General features: G+C 44.7%; 1 protein-coding gene across 4 annotated transcripts in view; it reads right to left on the bottom strand.

Moving 5' to 3' along the window:
• Positions 1–2,157: 2,157 nt before the first annotated feature.
• The window catches only part of dnaaf1 (dynein axonemal assembly factor 1), a 177,459-nt gene continuing 158,633 nt past the window's right edge, over positions 2,158–20,983 (bottom strand). For 3 of the 4 annotated variants that reach the window (XM_041192135.1, XM_041192136.1, XM_041192138.1), the window contains 3 exons: positions 16,398–16,466; positions 5,853–6,246; positions 2,158–2,436 (listed from right to left, as the gene is read on the bottom strand). In XM_041192135.1, coding sequence (XP_041048069.1) covers positions 2,342–2,436; positions 5,853–6,246; positions 16,398–16,466 — 558 coding nt within the window. In that variant the 3' untranslated portion in view covers positions 2,158–2,341. The remainder of the gene's footprint in view (positions 2,437–5,852; positions 6,247–16,397; positions 16,467–20,983) is intronic. The other variant, XM_041192137.1, reaches the window with a different exon arrangement.

Here is a 20,983-nt window from a genome sequence, read left to right as displayed (position 1 = left end):
AAGGCCTGGAGCACACAGGAGTGGAGCGTGCAATGGAGTGGAGCGTGCGGTGGACTGGAGCATGCAATGGACTGGGGCACATGGTGGACTGGAGTGCACCATGGAGTGGATTGTGCAGTGGAGTGGAGCGGGTGATGGAGTGGAGCACACGTGGACTGACGTAGGTGATGGAGTGCAGTGCATGTTGGAGTGGAGTGTACCATGCAGCGGAGCACGCGGTGGATTAGGGCACACGATGGACTGGAGCACACCTTGGAGCAGAGAGTGTGGTGGACTGGAGCATGTGATGGAGCAAAGCATGAGGTGGACTGGAGCATGCGATGGAGCGGGCCTGCAGTGGACTGGAGCGCACAATGGAGCAGAGTGTGTGGTGGAGTGGAGTGCGCGACGTACTGGGGTGTGCGCTGTACTGAAGCGCACTGAGTGCACGATGGACTCGAGTGTACAATGTAATGGAACACACAGTGAACTGGAGTATGTGGTGGAGTGAAGTCTTCGATGGAGTGGAGCATGTGGTGGACTGCAGCATACAATGGAGTGAAGCGCACCGTGGACTGGAGCACATGGTGGACTGGAGCGTGCATTGGACTGTACCGCACCATGGAGCAGCATGTGCGGTGCAGTGGAACACACAATGCAGTGGAACACACCATGGAGTGCAGCATGCGGTGGAGCACGCAGTGGACTGGAGCATGCGGTGGAGTGGAACATGTGGTGGAATGGAGTGTGCGGTGGAGTGGAGCATGCGGTGAACAGTGCAGCGCACGGTGGTCTAAAGCATGCAATGGATTGAAGCACACAGTGGACTGGAGCGCGTGGTGGAGTGGAGTGTGCGGTGGACTGGAGCACAACCATGGAACGGAGCGTGCAGTGGACTGGAATGCGTGATGGAGTGGAGCACATGATGGATTGGAGCGTGCAGTGGAGTGGAGCGCATGGTGGAATGGAATGGAGTGCGCGGTGAAGTGGAGCACACGGTGGAATGGAGTTTGTGGTGAAGTGGAACACAAGGCGGAATGGAGCGTGCGGTGGTCTGGAGCTCAAGGTGAAGTGCAGTGTATGGTGGTCTAGAGCACATGATGGATTGAAGCGCACAGTGGAGTGTGCATGGAGTGGAGTGCACAGAGGCGTGGAGTGTGTGATGGAGTGGAGCACGCAGTGGACTAGAGCGCATGGTGGAGTGGAGTGCACAGAACATGTGCATCTGCCAACAATTGGTGGCAGCCACAGTGGTAGTGGAGTGGGGCAGGGCTTTGGCTGGTGATAAAAGAAAACAACCAATTACACTGTCTGTAGCGATTAAGGAGTGGTGGAGTGCGGTAGATATTCAATGTGGCAGGGAGAAAATGGCATGGTGCAAGCTCGTTGCAGTAGCAATGGCAAGGTGGGGGTTGTTGGTGAAAAAAAATGGAAGATAAGGGGAGCTCAACTACAAACTTACCCTAACTTGAAGAATTCGGAAGGAGGGCTATGGCATTAAGTGGGTGGGTTGGGAGAATAGCATGGGAGGGAGGGGGGATCAGCATGGGTGGGTGGGAGGGGGGGCTCAGCATGGGTGGGTGGGGAGAAAGGGGGGTCTCAGCATGGGTGGCTGGGTGGGTGGGGAGAAAGGGGGGGTCTCAGCATGGTTGGGAGGGAGGGGAGGATCAGCATGGGAAGGAGTGATGATAGCATGGGAGGGAGGGAAGGAGGGGATAGCATGGGAGGGAGAGGGGATAGCATGGGAGGGAGGGGGGATCAGCATAGGTGGGAGGGAGGGGGGAATCAGCATGGAGGGGGGAATCAGCATGGGGGGGTGGGAGGGGGGGGAATCAGCATGGGGGGGTGGGGAGGAAGGGGGGATCTCAGCATGGATGGGAGGGAGGGGAGGATCAGCATGGGAAGGAGTGATGATAGCATGGGAAGGAGGGAGGGAGAGGATAGCATGGGAGGGAGAGGGAATAGCATGGGAGGGAGAGGGAATAACATGGGAGGGAGGACGGAACAGCATTGGAGGGAATGATGATAGCATGGGCGGTGTTGAATAGAATGGGAGGAATAAAATCTAGATGGGGAAATGGTTTGGGGATGATATGAGAGGAATGGGATGGGGATTTAATGAAGTACTGTCGCAATAAAGATGCTAATTTCCACCACAAATGTATTGTGAGTCTCTGCTAGCATAAACTAATTTATTGAAACATCAGTCAAAAATAGGCTTAACAGCACATTTTAAAACATTGTTAATTAACTAAAAGAAAATTAACAATTTTTTGCTTAACCTATAACAATTAGATAAATCTGCTGTGAACTGTAGACTTTGCTCATTGGCTCGATATCACCAATGGAATATCTGGGTTCCTCAGTTCAGACCAAACTCAATGTCTTCAGTGTTGATGTGATGAAGCTCCAAAGCTCCTAATTCTTCCTTCATTCTTTCACCTTCTGGACCATGACCTAAAAAGATTACGAGTGAGATTTCCTTAGAAAATCAAAATAATCGAATGAATAATTCAGGATTTTCCAGTCCCGCCTGAAGTCAACTCGCCTTTAGCTAATCCATCCATTTTCCGTCCTGCCCGTGACGATTCCTGCCACAGACGGGACAGGAAAATCCCAAAGAGTAGATTGCCAAAAGCCCTTTGCACATGTCTTGCTGCTGGCTCAAGCATCTTTTCAATTCTCACACCCATTAGTGTAATTAATAACAGCTCCGTCCAAGATCTTTCCTAAACTGCTGTATCCCAGCACCCAAGCCCAACTCCTTCTCTACCAGACAGAAGTGCTTATTTAACAAGCACATCGTTTGTGTTGGGTTCAAACAGCCTATTAAAGGGTTCAACAACCTTTTTTCATCTGAAGAGTGTCTTAAAAATAAAAATGCTGAAAATAAAAAATACAGGGCGCCGCAAAACAAAAATTCAGTGTTTCTAAACCAAAATACTTAGTAAATTGCCAGGTGTCTCTGGTAAAATGCATAATTTACATCTAATAAATAAAATACATGTATGAGATTTATGTAGCAATAGAAAAAAAATGAAATTAAAATAGACATGAATTTTGACTAGTTTGTTTTACTATAATTTTGTCAGTAAAGTCATCTTAAAAACACTAACTTAAGGTGTGTAAAATTAAGACAATTTTTTTCAGTTATTGAATCTCATGATAAAAAAGCTTCTATTAGCAAATTCAGAATAATTTGTTGTCTCAACTATATTAGAAACAATAGTGGTCATAACCATAAAAACCTGTCCTCACACCAAAAAGCATTATTCTATAACCATGGTGGCTACACAACCTGAACATGTTTATTTAGAGCATGCTGATGTTTTTCATTAAAATAACCATTTGAAGCAATAGAGTGCAGCATAATTATTAGCCTTTTATCTCCCCAATAAAAGCCCAGCTCTTACATCTTATCCCTGAACTGCCAACCCCACTCCAACTAAGTACCCAGCAGGATGTCACACATGGAGTTATAGGGATGCCGACTCATTTAAGATGAGTTAGCTAGTCAAGCAATCCCAGTATACTTTGCATAGGTTTACATGATTATAGTAGTATTGGTGAAAGGGAAATCTCAATATTGTCTCTCCCTACATGAACAACAATCCAAGACAGCACATACCACATCAAGGGATAGGATATATCATAAGTGGAGTTACCACTGGATTAACAACCCCTTGTTGCAACAGTAACCACAAAGAAGCACATTAACAGGCCCCACTGCAGTACTGGAATGTCTTAATTAGAGGACCATCCAGTCCCTTGATGTCACAGTTCCTGAAATTTCTGATAAGAGGTGATGTTCTTTCTCCCAGTCTATGTAATCCCTCATTTTTCACATTTGCAAGATAGTTAATGCCAACTTGTCTCTGGGAGATTTCTGAGAGATCTCTGGTCCTCTGAGGCCCACAGGGGTTTGGCACAAAGCCCACTGGCAGAACATGTTTTCCAGACGGCAGCACCATCATATGCCATGTTTAGTTCTGGCTCTGCACTTTGCCAAGTCTATTGAGCACCTGTTGCTGAAGGTCAAATTTGAATTTTTGAGCTGTTGTTGCCTGGAAACATGGTGTAGAACAGTGAATAGGCCACAGAGGTGCAGACCATCACTACAGCTGTGCACTGATACCACAAATACCAGCCCACAACACCTCCACTCACAGTGGTTGCAAAAACCCTCCATCACCAACGCTTGCTGTTTGAAAGAGAACAGGAGAAATGGTTAAGGTCTTGTTCAACACACTGTTGAGTCTGGAATGCTGTAACCTGTGTAATGGAAAAACAAAATGCTGTTCCTCGGGTTTTATTGGAACAATTGACTGAGGATAGAGAGACAAATGTGGCAGAGAGGCAGAGAATTAAAATAGGAGCTGACAAGAAGTTAGGGCCACATTTGCAGACTAGTTTATTGCAAAACAATCACATAATCTATTTTTGCTCCCTAATTGTAGAGACCACCACACAGTAAACAGCTTATGCAGTATACAAAATTGGAAGAAGTACAAGTAAATTTCTGTTTCACCAGGAGGGAATGTTTGGGGCCCTGGATCATTTGAAAAGAGGAGCTGAAAGGGCAGGTGTTGCAGCTCCTGGGTTTGCATGGCAAGGTGCTGTGGGAAGGGGAGTGCTGGGAATGATTACGAGTGGACTTGGGCATCACAGATGGAATGGTGGAATGGTCATTCAAGTTACTGAAAAGCAGAGGTGAAGGTGCTTTAAGTAGTTATTTGTATTCAATATGGCAGAAATGGTGCCAGATAATTCACTAAATGTGAAGGCTGGTGAGGATAAGGGTGGCCCTATCATGGTTCTGGGAAAAGGGTGAGAGCAGAAATGCAGAAAATAGGATTCCTGGGCCCTGTGAACCAAGACGGTGGAAAATCCTTGGCTAAAGAAAAGGGAAGACCTTTTGGAAGCACTGATATTACATGGGTCTTTTTCTTCATTCTCAGAATATGTGTATCACTGATAAGATTGGTATTTATAGCTCATACCTAGTTGACATTGAGGAGGTGGTGGTGGTAAGCCTTCCCCCTTATACTGGTTTGGTCAGTATGGCTAGGTAATCCCATGATGTGCTCAGTCAAGTAGTTCCAGGATAATTACCCAGTGACAATGAAGGAATGCTGAACACATGTCCAAGTCAGGATGGTGTATGGTTTGGAGAAGAAATTAGAGGGAAGAGTGTCCCCATGCATCTGCTGTCCTATCCTAAGTGATGGAGAGGTTGGAAGGTGCTATTGAAGAAGCCTTTGTGAGTTGCTGCACACTGTAGATGGTAATCATAAAAACCATTGTGTGCCAATGGTGGAGGGGATTTTTTTTAAGGTGATGATGTGATGTCAATCAGGCAGACTGCTTTGTGTTGAATAGTGTCAAGTTTCTTGGGTGTTGTTGCAGCTGCAAGTAGACAACATTTCAAATCAGTCCTGACTTATGTCTGGCAGGCGATAGAAAAATTGAGGGGTGGAAGGTGATACACTGGCTGCAGATTAACCAGTCTCTGATCTGCTCTCTCAGATATATATGGCTGGTCCAGGAAGTTCTCAATGCTTTTACCTCTGGAATATCCCCCAGTACCTGCTGTCAGTTCGTTACACCTGGGGATACTCCCTGTATCTGCTCTCAGTTCAATATCCCTATGAGAGTCCCAGTATCTGCTCTTAGTGCTTTATCCCTGGAATATTCCCCATATCTGTTCTCAGCTCATTGTCCCTGGGATATTCCCTGTATCTGCTCTCAGCTCATGACCCTAGGATATTCTTTGCATCTGCTCCTAGTTCATTACCCTGAGATATTTTCCAGTACCTGCTCTCAGTTCACTACCCCTGGGGATATTTCCCAGTATCTGCTCTCAGTACTTTTACCTTGAGATGGTGGTTTAACTTGCTTGGTGCATTCAGTAACGGACTGGCTGGAGATTTCCTCTATCAGTATCCTTGTAGACTGGACTCCCTCACCTCTTGCAGGTGGAGTGTTGCTGTTATTCCATTCAAGTGTTGCTGTTTCTGTACTTCTCTTACTCAGTAACAAGCTTTCTGATTTGCTGATGGGCATTTGTGTCGCAGGCTCTTCTAAAGTTCCACTTGATTTTTCCTGGGTAGACTCACCTCCAAAAACATATCCTTTTGGCTCTGCTGAACTTTCTTCCTTTGTTTCCTCTGTGACCTCCTCTTTGAGAACTCCTACCCCCCCCTCTGAGTCAGAGTTACTATCATCACTACCGGCAGCAATTAATTCAATCTTTGGCCGATAGACAATCTGAAAGAAGAGGGAAAATATTTCATATTCTTGCGTTACACTTTTGAGGACATTATTGTCTCCAAGAAATACCTGTTGACAAGGCTTCAAGACCGCCTTATCTGATTTTAGATAAGACAAAAAGTCATTAATAGGCATTTAGTTCAATGACTGTAATCCAGCCATTAAACCACACTCCTTTCATTGAAGGGAACAAGACAGAAGTTTTTGCGGTATAGCAGGAGAGGAGTTATTGATGGTAATCTACTTAGAACTTGAGGCCAACACTTGGCTAAAGGGCTGAGGGCAGAGGTGTGCATTCAGTTTTTTTTTAGGACACTGGCACCAGTTCTGGTGAAGATTGGAGATGCATTTGAATTGAAAGGAAGCTAATGAACTGGTGGAATGCTTTAATAGAAGCAGTTGGGGGTGGGATGGGGGTAAACAGCGAAAATCTAAGGAATCAGAAAGGCTGTATAGGGAAGGTGATGAAAATACACAAATGAAAATAATTTAGCAAAAATAGAATGCAAAATGAAAGGCCTAGAAGAGGAAAATATAACTCGTCAGTTACAAGCATGGGAAAGGCCGAGACAATATATGAGATGTTAACTTAAAATCAAAGGAAAAGCAGTAGCTTTAAATACAAACAAAACAAAGATCAAGTGGATGTGTTGTGATGGTCAGCATATAGAAAATAACTGAGGGAATTCATAGCAAGCAATGAGCCAGCACAATGTAGATTTAATAGCGGTGAATTAAGTAGTTGTTTGCTAGTACAGAACCTGGGTATTGCTGAAAAGGGAGACATGCTGTTGAAGCTTTTCATCTTGCACTCATCAGGGCAGATTCTCTGGGATAATGCCTACCCCAATCATATCACTGATGCTGAAATAGGGTGAATCAAAACTATCCTGAGGGATAATGACTGACCTGATCAGATCATTGCTCATTGTGTATCGTATAAACTCATGAATGAGCCTAAGGTTACCACTTTTGATCCTGAAAAGTGCCCAGTCTACCTCAGATTACCCTGGAAGGGTATGGTGTCTCAAAAATTTGAGCAACATGTGAATCTAGCTGTTTCATACTGCTACTATGCAGGAGCAGCATGAGTGGTTTTCTCCACTAACAGGATGCTGCCATCAAGCCAAAAAGACATTGTCCACCACAAAAATGAATAATGTGGTACATGAATTTCAGTGCCAGAGGGCGGAATCATCCCAGATTTGCACTAAGTGCGGTAGCGGGTAGGTAAAATGACGTTTTACCTGCCGGCTGCAATGGCGGCTTCTCATGCAGCAGCATCCCAAACCCGCCACATTAATTATGCATTTCCAGGAAACACGTCATTTCCATAGTGGGTGGGCTCCGATTCGCCTGCCACACTGTCACCTCATCACTTTATCATGCTGGGCGCCACATTTAAAATGCAGCCACTCGCACGCCTCTCAGTGCTTCCAGTCCAGGACTGCTGCAAATAAGATATGGCCCTGAAGGGCAAGAAGACTGCAGCTCCCAGGTTTAATGATATGTCCATCGAGCGCCTTACGGTTGCTGTGGAGGCCCGCTGTGATGTCATCTACCTCTACTCTGGCTTCAGGGGGGCAGCAAGTTTACCACTCTGGCTTGGGAGGCGATGGCAGCGGTGTTCAGTGCCAATGCTGCACAGAAGAGGTTGACCATCCAGTGCAGATAGAGGGTAAGGCAACTACCTCATCACTCTAAACTCACACACTCAAGCCCATCACACATGTACTGGCATCTCATTCACTGCCAACGCAAGGGACAACACTCACTCTTTCACACACACCCTCGCATCTCCATCGGGCCTGATCTGCTCTGGAGACTGCCTCCTCAGCCCTCACCATCTTGAGACCATTTGCACAGATCAACTTGTGCCCCCCACGCAAACCCTGGGATACCCCCTTTCCCCAGTACAGCCCTCACCCTGCAGCCTCTTCCATTGCCTGAAGCCACTTCTCCCCTTCCCCAAACAAGCCCAAGACCTGCAGTTGTATAAAGCCACCTTATCGCTGGTCTCGTAGGTAGAGACCTGCCCATGAGCACTGCTAAAAGTGCTGTGGTGCTGTCTGTGAAGCCCGGCACTGATGACTACAACTGCTGCCTGAAGCCAGGTAGGCAAACAAAGCGCGAAGTCCCGAGCAAAGTGCAGCTCACCAGGTGCATGTCACTTATGTGCAGTTGTGAAATACATCAGCATGATTGTGGGTAGATGATCCAGCATGGTGGGTGGGGTGGGGAATGAGTCCGACGGGCTAGGTTTATAATGATATGCATTTGTATTACAATGAGTTTCCCAACATCTGATGGCAAGTAACACAGCCTGCCATCGACGGGCCGAGCAGACGATCACAAACTGGTTTCACGGCGTCAATTTTTGGCCTTCTTGCTATATTGTCTGCTCACGCCCGACGCCAGCAGGCATGAACAATTCCACCCAGTGTGATGTCAGGTGTGTAGGCCGTATTTCCCAATGACTGGTGGATCGTATCAAACAACTTGTCCCTCCCTCTGTTCGCAAAAGGCAAAGTACTAACTTTACTCAACCAGAATGTGCTTGCAAAACTCAGAACAGTGTCCAACAATAGATGCGATTCTGCAATTGGACAACACTTGCTGAACAAAAACAGAATTACCTGGAAAAACTCAGTAGGTCTGGCAGCATCGGCGGAGAAGAAAAGAGTTGACGTTTCGAGTCCTCATGACCCTTCAACAGAACTAGGTGAATCCAAGGAAGGGGTGAAATATAAGCTGGTTTAAGGTGTGTGTGGTGGGGGGGTGGGGGGGGGGTGGTGGGGGGGCTGTTTGGGTGGGGCAGAGAAGTGGAGGGGGGTGGTGTGGTTGTAGGGACAAACAAGCAGTGATAGAAGCAGATCATCAAAAGATGTCACAGACAACAGAACAAAAGAACACATAGGTGTTGAAGTTGGTGATATTATCTAAACGAATGTGCTAATTAAGAATGGATGGTAGGGCACTCAAAGTATAGCTCTAGTGGGGGTGGGGGGAGCATAAAAGATTAAAAAATATTTAAAAATAATGGAAATAGGTGGGAAAAGGAAAATCTATATAATTTATTGGAAAAAACAAAAGGAAGGGGGAAGAAACAGAAAGGGGGTGGGGATGGAGGAGGGAGCTCAAGACCTAAACTTGTTGAATTCAATATTCAGTCCGGAAGGCTGTAAAGTGCCTAGTCGGAAGATGAGGTGTTGTTCCTCCAGTTTGCATTGGGCTTCACTGAAACAATGCAGCAAACCAAGGACAGACATGTGGGCAAGAGAGCAGGGTGGAGTGTTAAAATGGCAAGCGACAGGGAGGTTTGGGTCATTCTTGCGGACAGACCGCAGGTGTTCTACAAAGCAGTCGCCCAGTTTACGTTTGGTCTCTCCAATGTAGAGGAGACCACATTGGGAGCAACGAATGCAGTAGAGTAAGTTGGGGGAAATGCAAGTGAAATGCTGCTTCACTTGAAAGGAGTGTTTGGGCCCTTGGACGGTGAGGAGAGAGGAAGTGAAGGGGCAGGGTGTTACATCTTTTGCGTGGGCATGGGGTGGTGCCATAGGAGGGGGTTGAGGAGTAGGGGGTGATGGAGGAGTGGACCAGGGTGTCCCGGAGGGAATGATCCCTACGGAATGCCGACATGGGGGGGTGAAGGGAAGATGTGTTTGGTGGTGGCATCATGCTGGAGTTGGCGGAAATGGCGGAGGATGATCCTTTGAATGCGGAGGCTGGTGGGGTGATAAGTGAGGACAAGGGGGACCCTATCATGTTTCTGGGAGGGAGGAGAAGGCATGAGGGCGGATGCACGGGAGATGGACCGGACACGGTTGAGGGCCCTGTCAATGTCCGTGGGTGGAAAACCTCGGTTAAGGAAGAAGGAGGACATGTCAGGAGTTGAGTTACTCGCCACAGATTTCCTAGCCTCTGACCTGCCCCTGTAGCCACAGTAATTACATGGCTAGTCCAATTCAGTTTCAGGTCAATGGTAACCCCAGGATGTTGATAGTGGGGGATTAAGTGATGGTAATGCCATTGAACGTCCAAGGACGATGGTTAGATTATCTCTTGTTGGAGATGGTCATTGCCTGGCACTTGTGTGGCGCAAATGTTACTTGCCATTTGTCAGCCAAGCGTGGATATTGTCCAGGTCTTGCTGCATTTGGACATGGACTGCTTCAGTACCTGAGGAGTCACGAATGGTGCTGAACATTGTGCAATCATCAGTGAACACCCCCACTGCTGACCTTATGATGGAAGGAAGGTCATTGATGAAGCAGCTGAAGATAGTTGGGCCTAGGACTTGACCCTGAGGAACTCCTGCAGTGATGAGGTGGAACTCCTGGAGCTGAGATGACTGACCTCCAACAACCACAACCATCTTCCTTTGTGCTAGGTATAACTCCAACCAGCAGAGAGTTTTCTCCCTGATTCCCACTGACTCCAGTTTTGCTAGGGCTCCTTGATGCAACACCCAGTCAAATGCTGATTGATGTCAAGGGCTGTCACTCTCACCTCACGAGTTCTGCTCTTTTGTCAACGCTTGAACCAAGGCTGTAACAGAAGCTGAGTGACCTTGGCAGAACCCAAACTTAGCATCAGTGAGCAGGTAATTGCTAAGCAAGTTCCGCTTGAAAGCAGTGTTGATCACCCCTTCCATTGCTTCACTGATGATGGAGAATAGACTGATGGGGCAGTAATTGGCCAGAAGGGTTTGGCCTGCTTTTTGTGTAGAGGACATAGCTGGGCAATTTTCCACATTGCTGGAAGATACCAGTGTTGTCACTGTACTGCAACAGCTTGACTAGGGGCACGGCTAGTTCTGGAATCTTCAGTACTATTCCCAAAATGTTGTCAAGGCCCATAGCCTTTGCAATATCCAATGCCTTCAGCCGTTTTTTGATATCACTTGGAGCGAATTGAATTGGCTGAAGACTGGCACCTCTGATGCTGGGGACCTCTGGGGATGGCCGAGATGAATCATGCACTCGGCACTTCTGCAAATGTCAACTGATGCTCAAATCAATTGCTAATTTTTACTGAGATTGATCAATTTTTGCAATCTCAATTTTGAGATTGATTTTTGTGAGCCAAAGGTACTAACGAATATGGGGCAAAGGCGGGTGTAGGATTTAGGTTGTGGATCAACCATGGATAGCAAGTATAGAGAGGTGGTCATACCACAGGCAGGAAGGGAATGGGTGACCACCAGGAAAAGCAAGCGGACTAGGCAGGCAGTGCAGGAATCTCCTGTGGCTATTCCCCTGCAAAACAGATGTACCGCTTTGGATACTGTTGGGGGGAATGGCCTCTCAGGAGAAAGCAGCAACAGCCAAATTCGTTGTACCGCGGTTGGCTCTGCTGCATAGGGGAGAAGTAAAAAGTGTGGGAATGCAATAGTTATAGGGGATTCAATTGTAAGGGGAATAGATAGGTGTTTCTGTGGCCGAAAACAAGACTCCAGGATGGTATGTTGCCTCCCTGGTGCTAGGGTCAAGGATGTCTCAGAGTGGCCAGAGGACATTCTGAAGGGGGAGGGTGAACAGCTCGTGGTCGTGGTACATATTGGTATAAACGACATAGGTAAAAAAAGGGGAAGAGGTCCTAAAAGCAGAATATAGGAAATTAGAAAGTAAGTTGAAAAGTAGGACCTCAAAGGTAGTGATCTCAGGATTACTACCAGTGCCACGTGCCAGTCAGAGTAGAAATAGCAGGATATATCAGATGAATATGTGGCTGTAGAGATGGTGTGAAGGGGAGGGTTTCAGATTCCTGGGGCATTGGGACTGGTTCTGGGGGACGTGGGACCAGTACAAAGTGGACGGGTTACACCTGGGCAGGACCAGGACTGATGTCCCAGGGAGAACATTTGCTAGAGTGGTTGGGGAGGGTTTAAACTAAAATGGCAGGGGGATGGGAACCTATGCAAGGAGTCAGAAGAAGGGGCATCAAAGACAAGAACAAGAGACAGAAAGCAGAATAAGAAAAGTGATAGAGAAATCAAGGGCAATAATCAAACAGGGCCTCAGTGAAAAATAGTGGGAACAGGACAAGTAATGTTAAAAAGACAAGCCTTAAGGCTTTGTGCCTTAACGCGAGGAGCATTCGCAATAAAGTGGATGAATTAACCGCGCAAATAGATGTAAACAGGTATGATATAGTCAGGATCACGGAGACTTGGATGCAGGGTGACCAGGGATGGGAACTGAACATCCAGGGATATTCAGTATTTAGGAAGGACAAACAAAAAGGAAAAGGCAGTGGAGTTGCATTGCTGGTTAAAGCGGAAATTAACGCAATAGTGAGGAATGATATTAGCTCCGACGATGTGGAATCTGTATGGGTAGAGCTGAGAAACACTAAAGGGCAAAAAATGGTAGTGGAGGTTGTATATAGACCCCCAAACTGTAGTGATGATGTTGGGAAGGCATTAAACAGGAAATTAGAGACGCATGCAATAAAGGAACATCTGTAATTATGGGGGACTTTAATATGCATATACATTGGGCAAATCAAATTAGTAACAAGACCATAGAGGAGGAATTCCTGGAGTGTATACGGGATGTTTTTCTGGGACCAATACATTGAGGAACCAACAAGAGAACAGGCCATCCTCGATTGGGTATTGTGTAATGAGAAAGGAATAATTGGCAATCAGGTTGTGCGAGGCCCCTTGGGGATGAGCGACCATAATATGATAGAATTCTTCATCAAGTCGGAGAGTGACTTTGTTGATTCTGAGACTTGGGTCCTGAATCTTAATAAAGGAAACTACAATGGTATGAGGTGCGAGTTTGCTATGATGGATTGGGAAACGTTACTTAACGGGATGACGGTGGATAGGCAATGGCCAACATTCAAAGAGCGCATGGGTGAACTGCAACAATTGTTTATTCCTGTCTGGCACAAAAGTAAAACAGGAAAGGTGCCCAAACCATGGCTTACAAGGGAAATTAGAGATAGTATTAGATGCAAGGAAGAGGCATACAAATTGGCCAGAAAAAACAACAGACCTGAGGATTGGGAGCAGTTTAGAATTCAGCAAAGGAGGACCAAGGGATTGATTAAGAACGGGGAAATAGAGTATGAGAGTAAGCTTGCAGGGAACATAAAAACTGACTGTAAAAGTTTAGATAAGTATGTGAAGAGAAAAAGATTGGTGAAGACAAATGTAGGTCCCTTACAGTCTGAAATAGGGGAATTTATAATGGGGAACAAAGATATGGCTGACCAACTAAATACATACTTTGGTTCTGTCTTCACAAAGGAGGACACTAATAACATACCAGAAATGTTGGAGAACACAGGGTTTAGTGATGGGAGGAACTGAAAGAAATAAGTATTTGGAGGGAAATGGTGTTGGGGACATTGATGGGATTGAAGGCCAATAAATCCCCGGGGCCTGATAATCCACATCCCAGAATACTTAAGGAAGGGCCCTAGAAATAGTGGATGCATTGGTGGTCATCTTCCGAGATTCTATGGACTCTGGAACAATTCCTACAGATTGGAGGGTAGCTAATGTAACCTCACTATTTAAAAAGGGAGGCAGAGAGAAAACAGGGAATTATAAACCAGTCAGCCTGACGTCGGTAGTGGGGAAAATTCTGGAGTCCATTATAAAAGATTTAATAACTGAACACTTGGAAAACAGTGGCAGAATCGAACAGAGTCAGCATGGATTTATGAAAGGGAAATCATGCTTGACAAATCTACTGGAATTTTTCGATGATGTGACTGGTAGAGTTGATGAGGGGAAGCCAGTGGATGTGGTTTATTTGGACTTTCAGAAAGCTTTCGATAAAGTCCCACGTAAGAATCTGGTGTGTAAAATTAAAGTGTATGGGACTGGGGGTAGTGTATTGAGATGGAAAGAAAACTGGTTGGCAGACAGGAAAAAAAAGAGTAGGAATAAACGAGTCTTTTTCCGAATGGCAGGCAGTGACTAGTGGGGTGCTGGGACCCCAGTTATTCACAATATATATTAATGATTTAGATGAGGGAATTAAATGTAATATCTCCAAATTTGCAGATGACACCAAGCTGGGTGGGAGGGTGAGCCGTGAGGAGGATGCTTCAGTGTGATTTGGACAAGCTGAGTGAGTGGGCAAATGCATGGCAGATGCAGTATAATATGGATAAATGAGAGGTTATCTATTTTGGTAGCAAAAACAGGAAGGCAGATTATTATCTGAATGGCTATAAATTGAGAGAGGGGAATGTGCAATGAGACCTGGGTGTCCTTGTACACCAGTCACTGAAGGTAAGCATGCAGGTGCAACAGGCGGTAAAGAGGACAAATGGTATGTTGGCCTTCATAGCCAGAGGATTCAAGTACAGGAACAGGGATGTCTTGCTGCAATTGTACAGAGCCTTGGTGAGACCACACCTGGAATATCATGTGCAGTTTTGGTCTCCTTATCTGAGGAAGGATGTACTTGCTATAGAGGGAGTATTTTCTCGACTGATTCCTGGGATGGCAGGACTGACATATGAGGAGAGATTGAGTTGATTAGGATTATATTCGTTGGAGTTCAGAAGAATGAGGGGGGATCTCATAGAAACCTTTAAAATTCTAACAGAACTAGACAAGGTAGATGCAGGAAGGATGTTCTCAATGGTGGGGGAGTCCAGAACCAGGGGTCACAGTCTGAGGATATGGAGTAGACCATTTAGGACTGAGATGTGGAGAACTTTCTTCACCCAGAGAGTGGTGAGCCTGTGGAATTCGTTACCACAGAAAGTAGATGAGGCCAAAACATCAAGAAGGAGTTAGATATCACTCTTGGGGTGAAAGTGATCAAAGGGTATGGGGAGAAAGTGAGAGCAGGCTATTGAGTTGGATGATCAGCCATGATTATAATGAATGGTGGAGCAGCCTCGAAGGGCCGAATGGCCTACTCCTGCTCCTAGTTTCTATTATCTCATTGAATGGTGCAACAGGCTACAGTATCTAAATGGCCTCATATTCCTTAATTACCATTTTATTCGACTCAATGTTTTCTGGCTCTGGGTGAAGAAGTGTATCCTGAATTACAAATTTCTAATGTTTTATTTGTGATTATCATGTGTTTGTGGTCTCTAGATATTGTCTCCCCCACAAGTGGAAACATCTGTGTCTGTGCTATTGAATTCTTTCTTAATCTTAAAGGCCTCTATTTGGTCACACTTCAGCCATCTCTTTTCTAGTGAAAAGTTTCTCTGCCTGTTCAAGCATTCCCAAAGATTAGGCCTTCTCAGGATATGGGCAAACTGCTTGGCGTGTACCTCATTTACCGGGCCAGAAGGCTAACAATTTGCCCATTGTTCATATCCTTTCCATTGTGCAGACCACTCTGCATTACTAGTAGGTCAAAGTGCTGCATATTGTATTCTACCTTGGAAATGTAGAAACATGCCTATCGTAAAGTACTGCTACATTCATAGGAAACTTCTTGACCCAGAGAATGATGAGAATGTGGATCTTGCTACCTCAGGGACTGGCTGAAACAAATAGTAAAGATCCATTTAAGGGGAAGTTAGACAAGCAAATGAGGGAGAGGGAATAGAAAGTTATGATTAAAGATTTAGTTCAAGAAAGATGGGAAGAGGTTTGAGTGGAGCATAAGTGGATTTATTTGGCCAAAAGGCCTGTTTCTGTACTGTATATCCTATATATTCCTTCTCTACATTATAAGGTAAGAGTTTGGAAGGAGGCGAAACATGAGCTGCATTCATCTTTCATATGAATCTACATTTGCCCTCAGCTGGTGGAGTCTAGACTTGAAGGTGGGCCTCTGCTTTGCAAGAGCCTGCTCATCACCATACAGCCATTTGTATACTAGCCCAGTAGTCGGACAATCTTTTGTAGCTGCTGAATCTTAGGTATCATTGCTCATCCTTTATTATACACAAGGAGCATTCTGTAAAAATTGAAGTTACTTCGCTTGACCTTCTATATGTGCAGGAATGTGCAGTGGCTCAGGAGCACTGCGTGAGCCTTGTGTTTGCTTCCATCAATGGCAAGCATGAATCAAATCAGCAATTTTGCTCTACAGACTTTCAATTTGATAGGTGGCCAGGCATTTGTTCAACAATATAACAAGCTCAGTCTAAATACGGTTATAAAGAAACTTGAATGGAAGCAAAGTGGAGACAACTCAGTAGTTTACCTTGTAGCTTGAGGTCTGTTCAGGTTCTGATGAGTCACTCACATCTATATCTTCCAAGTCAGGTAGATCCTGTAAAGAACCAGGAAGCTGGAGTTCATTAAAATTGCATATCTATATGTGAATCTGGATACATACAAATAATTTATTTAAAATCATACAAGCAATCTAAACAGAGCATCTTTAAATGCGTGCAAGATCACCTGACACACGAAGATTAAAACTAAAAATCAGGCCAGTATTAAATTTAATCACCATCCACACAATGCTCTGATTTCCACAAAGTATTTTGAAGGATGAATTTCTGCTGGTTTAATTTTATAATTTAGATTTTGAACACTTCACAAACCAATACTGATGCAGATATATGATATAGTGTTAGATTATTGACTGGAAGTATGGTCTCTGCCATCTATGAATGGCATTTAGATTAACAGACCTGATCTGAGCAGGGTTGAACATCACTGAGACAATAAATAAAAACACAAAATGCGAGAAATACACAGCATGTCAGGCAGTACTTGTGTAGAGAGAAACACAAAGAAACAGATTTAATGTCCCAGGTCAATGGCCTTTCATCATTCTGATGAAGGGCCACAAACAAAAAAAGATTGGTGAAGACAAATGTAGGTCCCTTACAATCAGAAATAGGGGAATTTATAATGGAGAACAAAGAAATGGCTGACCAACTAAATACATACTTTGGTTCTGTCTTCACAAAGGAGGACACAACATACCAGAAATGTTGGGGAACACAGGGTTTAGTGAGAGGGAGGAACTGAAAGAAATCAGTATTCGTAGGAAAATGGTGTTGGGGAAATTGATGGGATTGAAGGCCGATAAATCCCCAGGGCCTAATAATCTACATCCCAGAGTACTTAAGGAAGTGGCCCTAGAAATAGTGGATGCATTGGTGGTCATCTTCTGAGATTCTATAGACTCTGGAACAGTCCCTATAGATTGGAGGGTAGCTAATGTCACCTAACTATTTAAAAAGGGAGGCAGAGAAAAAACGGAATTATAGACCAGTCAGCCTGATGTCGGGAGTGGGAAAAATTCTAGAGTCCATTATAAAAGCTTTCATAGCTGAGCACGTGGAAAACAGTGGCAGAATTGGAGAGAGTCAGCATGAAAGGGAAATCATGCTTGACAAATCTACTGGAATTTTTCGATGATGTAACTAGTAGAGTTGATGAGGGGAAGCCAGTGGATGTGGTTATTTGGACTTTCAGAAGACTTTCGACAAAGTCCCACATAAGAGATTGGTGTGTAAAATTAAAGCACGTGGGATTGGGGTTAGTGTACTGAGATGGAAAGAAAACTGGTTGGCAGACAGGAAACAAAGAGTAGGAATAAACAGGTCTTTTTCCGAATGGCAGGCAGTGACTAGTGGGGTACCGCCGGGATTGGTGCTGTGACCCCAGTTATTCACAATGTGTATTAATGATTTAGATGAGGGAATTAAATGTAATATCTCCAGATTTGCAGATGACACCAAGCTGGGTGGGAGGGTGAGCTGTGATGAGGATGCAGAGATGCTTCAGTGTGATTTGGACAAGCTGAGTGAGTGGGCAAATGCATGGCAGATGCAGTATAATATGGATAAATGAGAGGTTATCCATTTTGGTAGCAAAAACAGGAAGGCAGGTTATTATCTGAATGGCTATAAATTGAGAGAGGGGAATGTGCAATGAGACCTGAGTGTCCTTGTACACCAGTCACTGAAGTTAAGCATGCTGGTACATCAACGGTAAAGAAGGGAAATGGTAATGTTGGCCTTCATAGCCAGAGGATTCAAGTACAGGAACAGGGATGTCTTGCTGCAATTGTACAGGGCCTTGCTGAGAACACACCTGGAATATTGTGTGCAGTTTTGGTCTCCTTATCTGAGGAAGGATGTACTTGCTATAGAGGGAGTGCAGCGAAGGTTTACCCAATTGATTCCTGGGATGGCGGGACTGACATATGAGGAGAGATTGAATCGATTAGGATTATATTTGTTGGAGTTCAGAAGAATGAGGGGGATCTCATAGAAACCTTTAAAATTCTAAGAGGACTAGACAGGGTAGATGCAGGAAGAATGTTCCCGATGGTGGGGGAGTCCAGAATCAGGGGTCACGATTTGAGGATATGGGATAGACCATTTAGGACTGAGATGAGGAGAAATTTCTTCACCTAGAGAGTGGTGAGCCTGTGGAATTCGTCACCACAGAAAGTAGTTGAGGTCAAAACATTGTATGTTTTCAAGAGTGAGTTAGATATAGCTCTTGTGGCGAAAGGGATCAAAGGGTATGGGGAGAAAGCGGGAGCAGGCTATTGAGTTGGATGATCAGCCATGATCATAATGAATGGTGGAGCAGGCTCGAAGGGCCGAATGGCCTGCTCCTGCTCCTAGTTTCTGTAAACTCTATTTCCCTCTTTCCAGATGCTACCTGACCTGCTGTGTACTTCCAGCATTCTTTGTTTTTATTTCAGATTTCCAGCATCCAAAGAACAAAGAAAAGTACAGCACAGGAACAGGCCCTTTGGCCCTCCAAGCCTGCGCCGATCATATTGCCCATCAACTAAAACATTTTGCACATCCGGGGTCCGTATCCCTCTATTCCCATCCCATTCATGTATTTGTAAAGCTGCCTCTTAGACACCTCTATCACACCTCCTTCCACCACCTCCTCTGGCAGTGAATTCCAGACATTCACTACCCTCTGCGTAAAAAACTTGCCCCGCACATCACCTTTATAGTTTTCTCCTCTCACCTTAAATCTATGTCCCCTAGTAATTGACTCTTCCACCCTGGGAAAAAGCTTCTGACTATCTACTCTGTCCATGCTACTCATAATTTTGTAAACTTCTATCAAGTCGCCCCTCAATCTCCGTCACTCTAGTGAGAACATTCCGAGTTTCTCCACCCTCTCCTCATAGCTAATAACCTTCAGACCAGGCAGCATCCTGATAAACCTCCTCTGCACCCTTTCCAACGCCTCCATATCCTTCTGGTAATGTGGTGATCAGAATTGCACGCAATATTCCAAGTGTGGCCTAACCAATGTTCTAAACAGCTGCAGCATGTCTTCCCAGCTTTTATACTCAATACCCCTGCCAATGAAGGCAAGCATGCCATATGCCTTCTTGACTACCTTATCCACTTGCGTTGCCACTTTCAGTGACCTGTGGACCTGTACACCCAGATCCCTCTACCCATCGATGCACTTAAGGGTTCTGCCATTTACTGTGTAATTCCTGCCTGTATTAGACTTTCCAAAATACATTACCTTGCATTTGTCCACATTATTTTGTTTTTGTATCATTGAGATATTGACTTTAGATGCTTCTCAACATATGAAAGTCTTGTTAGTTGGTGTATTTCACAGGCCCCACACATTAAAAGCTTTCTTTTGGTATTCTAACCAAGTTCTTTTTAATCAGCTACTCAAGAAAATTAGAACATTATAGGAGCAGCAATAGTTCATTCAGTCCTTCAAGCCTGCTCTATTCAAGCATTCAATCATGGTCATGATTGATTTTCTACCTCAAATCCACATTCTCTCCCTATACCCATATCCTTTAGTTATTTTAGTACCCCAAAATCTATTGATTTCTGTCTTGAATATATTCAACAACTAAGCTTCCAAAACCCTCTGGGGTAGAGAATTCCAAAGATTTACAATTCTTTGAGTGAAGAAAGTTCTCATTTCAGTCCTAAATGGTTGACTCCTTATTCTGAGACTGTGAAGCTCTGTTCTAGATCTCCCAGCTAGGGGAAACATCCTTCCAGCAACTACCCTATCAAGCCCTTCAAGAATTTTATATGTTTCAATCGGATTACCTCTTATTTTTCTAAATTCGAAGGAATATAGGCCTAGCCTACTCAATCTTTCATCATAGGACAATCCCTCACCCCAGAACTTATCCAATAATCTTTATTGATCTCCCTCTAAAGCTAGCATATCCTTCCTTCGGTAAAGAGGCCAAAATTGTACACAGTACTCCAGGTGTGGTCCAAGGCCCTAAACAACAACTTGTCTTTATGTAAATCCTTTCATGTGATATAATGTCCCAAAGCACTTCAAGGGACATTCCAAAGCTTGATACAGGCCACATAAGGAGATATTAGGGAAAAATGACTAAAAGCTCGGTCAAAGTGGTAAATTTTAAGGGGTGTTTGAAAGGAGGAAAGTCAGGTAGAGGTGCAGAGAGATTTAGGGAGGGAATTCCAGGGATTAGGGCCCAGGCACCTGAAGGCAGATTGCCAATGCCTGTATGTTAACTTTCTTTGATTCTGTGACACCCAGCTCCCACTGAATACAAACATTTCCCAGTCTCTCACCATTTAAAAAAGATTCTGTTCTTTTTTCCATCACAGTTCCTCCCATTATATTCCACCTGTCATGTTCTTATCTACTCATTTATTTTGTCCATATCTCTTTGTGTTCACCTCACAGCTTACTTTTCTACCTAAATTTATGTTGCCAGTAAACTTGGATACATTGCATTCGGTTACTTCATCTAAATCATTGATATAGATTCTAAATAGATGTGGCCCAAGCATAAATCCTTGCAGTAGTTCCAGCCCCAAAATGTCCCATCTA

The sequence above is a fragment of the Carcharodon carcharias genome, chromosome 7 (assembly GCF_017639515.1).
Source record: "Carcharodon carcharias isolate sCarCar2 chromosome 7, sCarCar2.pri, whole genome shotgun sequence".
In the NCBI taxonomy this organism is placed as follows: Eukaryota; Metazoa; Chordata; class Chondrichthyes; order Lamniformes; family Lamnidae; genus Carcharodon; species Carcharodon carcharias.
The sequence above is the reverse complement of the archived record's forward strand: the minus strand, read 5'-3'. Positions and strand labels throughout refer to the sequence as shown.